At 37.6% G+C, this 12,654-nt stretch overlaps 1 protein-coding gene across 11 annotated transcripts in view; it reads left to right on the top strand.

Annotated features, from left to right (window-relative positions):
• Positions 1–12,654, top strand: part of PCDH15 (protocadherin related 15) — a gene marked incomplete at both ends in the record, with an annotated part of 610,552 nt that overhangs the window by 264,566 nt on the left and 333,332 nt on the right. For all 11 annotated transcript variants that reach the window (XM_080938401.1, XM_080938402.1, XM_080938400.1 and 8 more), the window contains one exon: positions 1,083–1,253. In XM_080938401.1, the coding sequence (XP_080794527.1) occupies positions 1,083–1,253 (171 nt within the window). The remainder of the gene's footprint in view (positions 1–1,082; positions 1,254–12,654) is intronic.

Raw genomic sequence — 12,654 nt, 5'->3', positions numbered from 1 at the left:
CTGTTGATCTTTTAGTATAGCATGGCCGCTCTCCATGATCACAAAATTGTAGTCAGTCAGCTGTCTGCAACATTTTCAGCAAAAGTGGCATACACAGGACAATTCAGCAATTAAGACGATTAAGTTTCAGGCTGCTTCAAACGTTCAAAAATGTGTTTAAAAGTAACTACATGTCACACCTCTTGCCCTTAATAGCTGTACATTGCTTTGTCTCTTACTGTCCACCTCAGAGGGCAAGTTATCACACTCATCCTCAGATTGGCTTCTGCCGTTAATTCTTCATTCAGCTGTAGATTTCTTTCTACACAATGTCTCTAGGGTGATTCCTTTAATCGAATTCCTAAAGAGATGGAAAACCCAGGACAAATTTGTGTCATTTTGTTTCCTAAAACAATGAAAAGTTCTAAACTGTAACACCAGCCACCCAGATGTACTTTTAAGAAACTGGGTTTTCAGGGCCCCAAAGTGGATAAGGAATCCACAGGAAAACCAACAGCATCAACCAACCTGGACCCTTGGGGGATCTCAAAGAATGAGGCACCAACCAGACAGCACACCAGGCTACACCAAGGTTCCAGCACAGATGTAGCAGATTGTAGCTCAATCTCCATCTGAGTCATCCAACAACTGGAATGGGGGCTGTCGCTAAAGCTGTAGTCTGACTGTAGACTCCCTTCCCAACAGGGCTGCCCTGTCTGGCCTCAGGAAAAGAGGATGCACCTAACTCCAGAGAGACTTGATGCCCCACACACCCAGAGGAGAAGGAGAGCCAGGGAATGGGAGGGAGGGTCTGTGTGAGGGGGGATAGGGGACAGAGATCATAATGCAAAATGAATAAATAGAAAAATAGATGGAATCAAAAAGAAACCTGGATTTTTAACACAAGTGGATAAAAGTTCACCTTCCATTCCTCCGGCATAAAACTTGGCTTAAGCAGGTTATAACTGATCATTTATTTAAAGAAAGTGAGAGAAAGGAATAAATAAAACTAAACTATACCTGATAATTACATCATCTCGTTATTTAATCTTTCTTTCTTTCTCTCCTTTTCTTTTTCTTTTTTTTTTTTTTACACTCATTAGGACCGTGCACAAAACCTGAATGAGAGGCGTACAACCACCACCACCCTCACAGTAGACATTCTAGATGGAGATGACCTGGGACCAATGTTTCTGCCCTGTGTTCTTGTGCCAAACACCCGTGACTGCCGTCCACTCACATACCAAGCTGCCATTCCTGAACTGAGGACTCCGGTAAGTACTTTTTCTTACGTTTCTTTCTTTCTTTCTTTCTTTCTTTCTTTCTTTCTTTCTTTCTTTCTTCCTTCCTTCATTCCTTCCTTTCTTTCTTTTGTTCTTTCTTTCTTTCTTTCTTTCTTTCTTTCTTTCTTCCTTCCTTCATTCCTTCCTTTCTTTCTTTTGTTCTTTCTTTCTTTCTTTCTTTCTTTCTTTCTTTCTTTCTTTCTTTCTTTCTTTCTTTCTTGTCTCTATTGGCATCTTTAAACCCACAGAGTCCTGTCAGAATCTTTTGCAGTTTGGTTGATAATATCAAAACTCACTAGCAAAGAACTAAAATGATAGTATTTGTAGAGTGCCGTTTTTCTATAATAGGTAGATGGTGTCACAATGTATAATTCCTTCCTTTACAAAATGGAAAAAACAAAAACTCAAGAAGCCGCAAACTCTCTAAACTGATATTTAAGGAAGTGTCCAGTTATGTCTAATTGTTAGCATATTCAGAAATACTGAAGATGATGCTAGGCTCTCCACCCCTTTAAGGTTTGTTTTAAAGAAACAGTAAAGAAAAATATGAGTAGATATTTTCCACACTCAATTCTGAGTTTTGAAACATGCCAGGAAAGCTATATATTTCTGACATTTGAAAGTCATACTTTGAAACATCCTGGGTGTCAGAAACGCTTTCTTTAAGAGTCAAGATTTTAAGACTTATCAAAGTAGAAGAACTGATTGAGAAAAATCTAGCAGGAATGTGAGGGATCAGCGGAAGACAACTGGGGTGAATATGTTCAAAATTCTTGATGTATATTCAAGAATATTTGAGAAATAACTAACATTTTATATAATATAAATTTTAGAAAAGTAAGAAAACAAAAACTAATTGTAACCCAGTCAGGCATCTGCTTAAAGTTAACATGGTATCTTTTTCTCTCATATGTGTTTGTGTGTGTGTGTGTGTGTGTGTGTGTGTGTGTGTGTGTGCATGTTGTTTCCCAAAAGTTAAAATCTAAGTAGTTTCTCCCTGAATTTCTTTCTTATTTGTCTAGCTTTCTGGGTTCCCAAGATAACTCCTAATGTTATAACTTGCTGAAAAAAAAATCTTTGAAGCCTTTATCAATAATGTGAAAACAGAAACAGAAATTATGTATATGCTGTACTTATATGAAAATTTAGATAAAAATAGAGAAATGTATTCTCTTAAATATTCAATAATTTTCTGTTCATCTTATTTAATTCAAAGAGTTCTCATCCAGTGTTGTAAATATTTCTTTTAGTGTATCTTACATGTGTGAGGACTGAGTCGAATATAAATACACTGTACAAATGACCACTAAATTATTGACCTGAATGGTCAACAGCTGTATAAAGTATTAAGGGTTTGATGCATATTATATGATAATAAATTTTACTAATTTTGGGATAGGTGCTTTCACCTGTTATAGGACCACGAACAATGGCAAAATTTTACAACTATTGAAAGGCAAAAGACTCAACAGAGATGTATAAAAAATATAGATATAGGCAATTTAATGTTATGCCTTGACCTTAATATTTGATTTCAGCAAGAAAAATGTTATGAGTTGGAAACAACAGGGTGTTTTATAATGTTTAATGGGAACAGGAAAAATATTTAGCTATTAATTTGTTTCTGCATTAGTTGATGTAGCTTCTAAGACCCCCAACAGGAAGTATTATTAGTACAGGAAGAATTGTACTCATCAACTTGATCCGATGGCCATTTAATAGAACTTAGTGTTTTGAGGAAAGACTGAAGCTGTGGTTTGAGCAGCAGTGGACCCAGGGGTTTTGTGAAGATCTTAGAGACTCCAGGATACTATCAAAGAATCTCATTCTTTCAAGGTTGGACAAGTCAGATAAATGATAACAGTAACTAACAGTAATATTCAATGTCCAGTTTGCCATAAACTCATAAACTCTGAGCAAATATTAGCTGGGCACATGTACACTGCTTTAGCAGAGGCCCTATCATTATGCAAATTTTACAGATGAGACTTCAAAGAGTTTACGGCATTTCCCTTGGTACTATGAACAAGTGAATGTGTGTGCAAATTATACACTGTGTGTGTGTGCGTGCGCGTGCATGATTGCGTGTTTCAGTTAAGATCTATGACCAGCAATGGTGTTAATATCTAACTGGGACCACACTAACATAGAGGGGTCCTGAAGTCTCTGTGGCATGTGTTAAGCTGGGCATTGATTTCGCCCATGGAAACCGTGATGTGTGATATGCCTACGCAGCTCCTTTGCCATCCTCACACTACACGTGATAATTTTAGTACCTAAGGAAGACACAATTCAATGTTAAAAGTTAATGTTCTTATCAACTGGCAAATCTATTCCTTTGCTAGGAATGTACTCTTATAATACAAGGAGAGAGCTGATATCTGGTCAAGAAATCCCTGACACATTAATTCTCTGATAAACGGTTTGAACAGAAGTGTTAGGGCTTCTGGACACAGCCGATGCTATCTGCTATAAAAGGAGGGTCTTAAACAAAGAAAACAAACACTTTCTTTTTAAATTTTTTTTAGTTGGATATTCTATGTATTTACATTTCAAATGTTATCCCCTTACCCTCCTGCTCCTATCACCCCCCTTCACTTGCTTCCAAGAAGGGGCTCCCTCTCCCTACCACCCTCTCCACCTCAGTGCCTTGGCATTCCCTACACTGGGAAAAAGAGGTTTCACTGGACTGAAGGCCTCTTCTCCCATTGATGCCAGACAATGCCATGCTCTGCTTCATATGCACCTGGAGCTGTGGGTCTCTCCATGTGTACCCATTGGTCAGTGTTTTAGTCCCTGGGAGCTCTGGAGGATTTGGTTGGTTGATATTGTTATTCCACTGGGTTTGCAGACCCTTTCAGCTCCCTCAGTCCTTTCTCTAGCTCCTTCATTGGGAACCCCATGTTCACTTCGATGGTTAGTTGCAAGCATCCTCAACTGTATCTGAGGAGGCATCCATATCTGGTTCCTGCTGGTAAGCACTTCTTGGCATCAGCAATAGTGCTTGGGTTTGGTGGCTGCAGATGAGGTCGTTTCATGAAAAGAAAACCACTATCCTTTAAATAGCTTCTCAAACTATGCTTTATAAATTAATGCTACATTAAAATTCTAGAATAATGTATCATTACACTTCTTTTTTTTCTTTTAGTGTTTTGTATATGTGTGAATGCCTGTACATATATTCCCAGTTCCATTAGTGATTAGAGGAGTGTCTTAAAGCCACAGGAACTGAAGTAATGGGCAGTTGTCAGTTAAATGATACGGGTTCTGAGAACTGGATATAAGTCATGTATAAAAATAGTAACTGCTCTTAACCTCAGAGCCACCTTTCTAGTCTCACATTTCATCATTCTAGGAGACTAATTCGTTCTTTAATGCTCTGTGAAACCAAGAGAAGTTCATTTTTTTCATCCACAAATATAAAAGTTAATAGTTGCTCATTAGGAATTGTTTGTATTGCCACCCAGGAAAAGAGGGGGGGTGGGATATGTTTTCTTCCAAACACAGTGCCTTCAAATGATAATCATTTCAAGTTTTCATGAAGCAATAATTTTACTTTATGAGATTTTGAAGAAGCATCTTAATTTTGCCGCCTGTGGCACAATAATCATGTTTAGCATGGATAACTTTAGGATGCTGGGGGAGGCAGGATGTGGGGGGGGTAGTAGGACAGGATAAGGGTTTGGGGGGGGGAAGCAGGGAGCTTGATCACGCTTATCCCATGCTGCCTCCTGGTGGGCATCCAGAGTAGGTAAGTAAGCCATGGGGTACCACTCCAAGGGTAGGGAAGCACAGTCTAAGGTGTGGGGAAAGGACAGCCAGAGCTCACTGGGGATCCCTGGGTCTGTGAGGAGACTGGGGTCATCTGATTTCCAAGCTCTTGTGCACCCAGGCGGTGCTGGCATGCTGTGGAAGAGCTGAGAACAAAGTGAGGGCCCTCAGGCAGGATCTCTAGCCTGGGAAGAGGAGAAAGGGGAGCTCCAACTGGTTCCTCGTGGGTCCTTGTCTTATCAGTGGGCTGCAGGCTTGGAGGTGACCACAGCTAGGAGCACAGGGAGGCCTTCTACTGGAGATTAGACTGTGGCTCTAACGGCAAAGGCCAATGTTTGCTGTTAGTGCTCAGGTTTCGGGTTCTGCCTTTGTACAGAAATGACCGGCCAATGGACCCTAGCCTGCAAGTGTGCTTGTCCATGGTTTTAAGGCATTTATTGTCATGGTGGAAAGTGGATGAATAAAACCATACCCCACTTCTCAGGGTGGGCTTGAGATTAAATACCCTCCGCAGGGTGGAGTGTTTGGGAAGAAAGGCTAATTGGCCAAGTCTCCAGGTCTTTAGGTCCCTCATTATAATGAAGATCATCTTGAGCCTACATGACCTATGGTCACATCCTCACCTGTGGATGAGGGGCTTGGGGCATTGCCCTAGTGACTGTTAACCACAAATCTACGGAGGGTTGTGGCTAGTGACAGCAGCCTAGTTTCAGGAATAAAACAAGACTCCTACTGTCCCTTAGGGTCACTGGGGTCTCAAGCCTTTCTCAACCAGGAATCAGGGTGGCTTTCAGGGTCCCATTGGGGGAGTATCCAGATCCCGATCTAAGAAGACCATGTGAGTAAAGATATGTTTAGGGGTTTATTTATTCTTACACAGCATTATTTGCATCTATTCTAAAGTATCACAACATCAAACTGGAGTTCAGTTTTAAATTTCCCATTCTGATAAGCTTTGCTTATCCTCTCTCTTTATACATATATAACACATATTTGTTATATATCATTGTAACTAATGTATAATACATAAATATAATTAATACACAATTTTAGAAATTTTACATAAATAAGATCTTGCTATTCAGAGTGAGAAATCCATTGATGTCAGCTAAACCACACATGCTGACTTTCGTTACACACTGGATGACCCTTCCTCGAGCTAATTCTTTCTATCCCAAAAGTCCTTTCACGCTCTCACACCTCTGTTGATGGTAAATTTTGCAACAATTACCATTGCGATATTCTTAATTCTACTATAATACGCACAGAATTTATCAGCTAAAATACATTAGTTGAATGAGCATATATTTAGAGATAAGATATTTTATAAATGTGGATTATGTTTTCTATTAGAGAAAACTGTCTTTAGTGAAAACTTAGTGTCCTTAGGTCACTAGTATTAATAGTCTCAATTATGGGTATCTGGTATCAGACAGATCCTAAAGCCATGGGTAGTTCTAGGCCACTTATTTATTATTAATTTAAGACTATCAATGAAGCATTAATATGTATGAACTCCATGTTAATTACAGACCTTGGTCAAATAAGATGAGGAAACTCTCAACAAAATAAGCTTTTTATGAATTTATTTTTATTTGATCAGTTTTTTAAAGTTGTTATGTCTATAATGTTTGTCTTCTATTATCATGGATAAACCTCTATAACTAGGAATGTAGAGTTCATTGTTCATGAATTGAATCCATTCTGAAACATGATGGGTCAAACTGAAGCTTGCTTTTATGTTTCACAGTCAAATTTATATTTCCATATCTATAAAATTTTTGTGTGTGTTCTAAATTAAACATGAACAAAGATGCAAAAATGTTTGACTCATTCATTCAAAACTGAGCACACACACACACACACACACACATATATACATATATATATACATATATACACATACATATATATAATACTCAATAAAACATTGTCAACATATGTTATATATTATAATAATATATATTATATACTATATTTATTATATATTATGCATTTGTATTACATGTTATATATTATATATTGTCTTATATAATATATGACATATTTCATAATTGTATATTCTATATTGTTGCTTAAAAATGTTCTTTGTTGAGTATTTTATCTCGGAATAGATGCTCTGACTTCCTGACATTGTATCTCTTTTTCTGTATACACCTTTCTTGAGTTATTTTGTCACCTGCTTTTCAGTATGTAAAAATGAACTGCTTATTAGGCAGAAGGACCCTTTTTGCTCCTTGGTTAAGTCCTTCAGATAGGTCCTATTACCACCCAGTTGCAATTATCCCCACTGAAGTCTGTAAAAGAGATCTACTTCCCACAAATCTGTCAAAAAAAATAATTCCTTCTATTTGCTTATATTGTTTTATCCTTCAGAGCTACTGTGTCAAATATCAGAATGATGAGGTTTCCAGAGATGCCCAACATTTTAAATGTCCTCCCAGACCATACTCTATATAAATATTCATAGTTTTGGCGCTCACACAACTGTGCCTTTTTCTTTCCACATTTTTCTTTCCCAAAAGGGCTTGGAATTCATCATCATAAATATTTGGTGGGTTTTATTGATTTTGGGGAAAAAAAGTGTGTTTTTTTCTAATCTTACATGTAAAGATATCTAGATGTTTACACTTTTAACTTTTTGGCCTTAATACAATTTTTAGTAAGACTAAATTAAGCAATGCCACGTCGGTCAGTACTGTCTCACTTGAGTTAGTCACAATATCTCTGAGTCCAGTTCTCTCCTACCTTCTAAGCTTTGCTTCATCACCATTCTATAGTTATTGCCTGTCTCAGCACAGACCCCTTATTGCCCTTTCTGACTAACTGTGACGTGCCCAAACCCAGTGTCGTTTCACCTGTTAAGTGTGCTCAAAGATGGTTGATCCCCCGGATTCCCAATGCCAGCACATCCCAATGCCAACACATTTTTTTCATTATATTCCTGCTTGAGTCCTGGGACTTCAAGCATATGTGAAGTACGTGTTGATTTAAATTAATTCATGGAGATGTGAAGACACATGTACCATGCTCAAAACAGACTAACCCAATAAAAGACAGAAACACTGCCATCTGTCCTATCACAAACAGACAAATGGAAAGAGTTTGCACATATGTGACACATCGGTTCAATATAAACACACGTTACAAAAACCCCCATATTACCTGTACATCCTAATCCACTTTAAGTCTTTTCTAGGAAGAATACAGTGGCATGCCCCAATTTGCCTGTCCTTTTTCTAGTCAAAGTGCCTTTTAAACAGGAGTCTAACAGTCCCCACAGGGAAGCATTTTGCCTGGTTTCCATAGCAAGTCCAGGTATCTTAACACACTGTCCATCATGCCTCCTACCCATTTCAATAGTGTCTCAACCATCGAACTGACTTACGGCTCAATCTTTAGGACAATTCTTCACATGTGTTTCTCATAGAGCTTTTAGGGACCCTTGAACACATGCTTGCAGAAGAAACAGTGGCAGCTTAGACCATCCACAGCACAACTGGTCAACAACGCATCCAGGTGACACGTGATATGTGTCCCCCAAAGTTCAACAAATGATCAGAAGCCTCATATTCGGCTGTAGTAAGAGCCACAGATCGCCAACCGGGGTGACAGTAACAAAGAGTACAAGTTCAGTCGTCACTGTCTCAGATGTGCAGCTATAGCTCCATTCTTCAGGGATGAAGGATCTTTGATAAATGTTTTAGATGCAGGCTCTATCACAGCTCCAACTCAATAGGAAGACAATGCAATCCTTGGTAGAACAGTTAAACTCTGAGAAGGAATTGATTTTTCTGAGTCTAGAGAAGCATTAAAGTAATGATATCCCAAGTACCATGATTAAGTACATCTTTACTTGGGAAAAAGAGTTCCAAGTATTGGTTCATATAAACTCTTCATCCATGTTTGCCTGTGGAAGATGAAAGACATAAACTATGCTCAGTGTGTTTGTTTAACTCTTCTTAGCTATGTATTTTGAAATTCTCTGATGGCTTTCCCAAATTGGTTTGGAAAGAAATTATAGAGATGGTTTCTGCCGTAATCCAGGACATGTTCTAGTAACTCAATACGAATGGCAGTTCTCGGTGGTGTTAGAAACAGTGCCTGTTATCTGTCAGGTCTCGTTGAGAATGTCCATCGCGTGTGATGTTCATGGGTACCACTGAAATAGAATCATGTAATGCAACTACTTCCTAGCAAAGGGCTTAACAGTACTGCTTATCCTTCTCATTCTGATGTCATATGTAATCACCTGGTTGGCTGTTCTCAGAGTGACTCATGACAAGAAGTAGGTGGTTTAGTTTAATTTTTACGTATATGTATGACTTTTTATTTATTTGAATTTCACCGTTGAAAACTGAGATGTAAGTGTTGGTGTTGGGCTGCCTAATTTATTCTGACTTGGTGTTCCTAATTACTTCAGTGTGATTTTAGCCCTTTAAAAGGATTGAGTACCTGTGCTCTATATTTTTTAAATAGCCAGGTGTGGTACTGGCAGGCTTGTGTTGAATTAATTATGCAGTATATTATCCCTTTGTACAGAGGAACAGCTGAGGCAAAATGCCACAAGGTAATAAATGCCCCGAGCCAAAAATATATCAACATGCCACACTCAAAATGTCAGCAGGAGAGCATTCAGCCTGATCTTTTCTTTGTTTCCTAAATAGAAATATAAAAACAAAGGATTTTAATAAAGTTTTCCAAATTGTCCTGCTGAACTGCTATCTTGGGACGGTGCCTTGAGGCTTTGCATTACCATGGATTTACACTGACCATATCATTGGACATTCTGCCTTTTCACTTGGATGGAAAATAAACTACAGTTTACTTCAATTATAAAAGAAAAGGCTAGTGATTATAGACAGTATACAGAAACATCTAAACATTGTATATATTAAAATTGGTGGGTTCAGCCAACATCAATCTAAATAGAAAGAAACTCAAAGCATTTCTACTAAAATCAGGAACATGACAGACGAGGTTGTCCCTACTCTTCATGCCTGTTAGATATAAACATGGGAGCCCTAGTTATAGCAATAAAACAACCAGAGGAAACCAAGGAAATGCTAATATGAAAAGAAAGAGTCAAAATAGCTTTATTTGTATATGCTGTTCTTTCATGCATAAGTGATCCCAAAACTTCCACTATGAAATGACTACAGCCAGTAAACACTTCAGCTAAGTACCAAAATACAAAATTAACTCACAATATTCAGTATCCTTACTATTTACAAAAAGCAAATGAACTGAGAAAGGAATCAGGGAAACAATACCATTCGCAATAACCTCAACAATGATAAAATATCTTGGCAAATCTAAGCAAACTAGTGATGTTATTTTTTTTATAATAAACCCTTTAAGACATTGAAGAAAGAAAATAAAGATATCAGAGGATAGAAAGATCTCCCATGCTCATTGGTATTGGTAGAAATAATATATTAAAAATGCCCATGCTTCCAAAAGTAGTCCATGGATTCAGTGTAATCCTCATTAAAATCCACCAAAATTCTTCAAAGAGCTTGAAAAAGGAATTTTTTGCTCTATATAAAAATGCAAACCAAGCAAAACAAAACCCAGCATACCTAAAACAGTCTCAAACAATACAAGAGGTGTTGGAGGCTTCACCATCACCAATAACAAATGTAGAACAGAGGTATAGTAATAGAAATGTCATGTTATTGACATAAAAAGTCATGTTGGTCAATAGAATATAACGGATGTCCAGCATATAAATCCACACATCTGTGGATACCTGACTTTTGGTTAAAAGAAAAAAGTCAGAAATACACACTGAAAAAAAAAAAGACAACATCTTCACCAGATGCTGCTGGCTAAACTGGATAGCTGCATGAAAAACAATGCAAATAGATCCATATTTATGACCCTGCAAAAACTCAACTTCAAATGATTCAGAGACCTAAATATAAGGCCAGATACCCTGAACCTGATAGAAGAAAATGGAGCAGGGCTGAGAGTAGAGTAAGTCTTGAATCCATAGGCACAAGAAATGAACTTCTGAACAGAATGACAATAGCACAAGCACCAAGACCAAAAAATTTATAAAGGGGACATCATAAAACATAAAAGCTTCTGTATGGCAAAGGAAATGATCTTTGGGACAAAGCAGCAGCCTACAGGATGAGCAAAGATCTAATAGAGACCTAGTTTTCTTAATATATAAAGAACCAAAGAATAAAATCAAGAACACAAATAACCCAATTAAAAATAGGATGTAAATCTAAACAGAATATTCTAAAAAAGAGGAAACGGACATTAATGAGAAGCACTTAAAGATATGTTCAACATCCTTAGTCATTAGGGAAATGACATCAAAATGACATTGAGATTTCACCTTATAGCCATCAGAATAACCCAGATAATAAAACAAATAAGAACTCATGTTGGTGAGGATGTGAAATAAGAGGGTCACTCCCTCACCATTGCTGGTGAGAGTGCACACTTGTACAGACACTATGAAAGCCAGTATAACAGTTTCCCAAGAAGCTGGGAAGACAACTATCTAAACATACAGTTATCTGACTCTTGGGCAAACACTGAAAAACTCTACACACTATCAAGACTCTTGCTCAACTATGTTTATTGCTGCTCTATTTATAATACCGAGAAATTGAAACAGACTAGTTATCTGTCAGTGACTGAATGGATAAAGAAGATGTGGTGTGTTTACACATTAGAATAATATGCAGGTGTTAAAAAGGAAATTCACAGGTAAATGGATGGAAGTAGAACAAAGTCATCCTGAATGAAGTATCTCAGACCCAGAACAAATATATACTCACTTATATTTGGTTATTAGCTGTTAAGTCTTCAATAAGCAGACTCAAAGCCATAGAATCACAGATGTTAGGTATAGGCTAAGGGACTATTGGGAAGAATTGGATCAATCAGAATTGGAAAAAACAGATAATTATGAGTGGATGGAGCACATGACTGGGAAGATTAGACTAGAAGTGATTGGGACACCTAAAAGTAAGGGCCATTGGAAAGAGGGTATAGAAAGCTCATGCAATAGAAACTTTCTAAAATATAGAGAGTAATCTATATTTGACCTCTATAAATCTATATTTATAAATATAGATTTAGATGGACAGAGGCCCAAGCAGACATCTCTCAACACCCAATAAATTCTTCAGTGCTAGCAATGATTTAATGAAGTTCTTGCCCAAAAGGAACATGGAAATCCACAAACAAGGGAGGCTATTACCATGGCTGTTGGCTGATCTCCACATATTGATGGTAAGGCCCTATTGTTGTAGATAACACCTCCACGATTCACTGATTTGGAGAAGTCAAGCTGGTGCCTACATAGAACCTTCACCCCTACTCACTAGTGTTCATGGTACTGGATATCTATCACATACTATCAAAGGAGAAAGATAGTCACCAATCCAGCCTTGTCAAGAAATACCTTAACCCTCACAACTCTCTCACTAACTACTTAATAAATCCCCATACTAAATTTCATAGTGTTTGTACTAGTTTATACCCTCCTTAGCTATTTATAAATGCATATTTTCCTTTGTAAAATTGATGAATTTAATTGATTTATTAATATTCACCCTTCCTCACTTTGGGGTAAATGGCTTTACAACACCCAATT

Source organism: Micromys minutus (genome assembly GCF_963924665.1).
Source record: "Micromys minutus genome assembly, chromosome: 25".
Classification (NCBI taxonomy): Eukaryota; Metazoa; Chordata; class Mammalia; order Rodentia; family Muridae; genus Micromys; species Micromys minutus.
The sequence above is the reverse complement of the archived record's forward strand: the minus strand, read 5'-3'. Positions and strand labels throughout refer to the sequence as shown.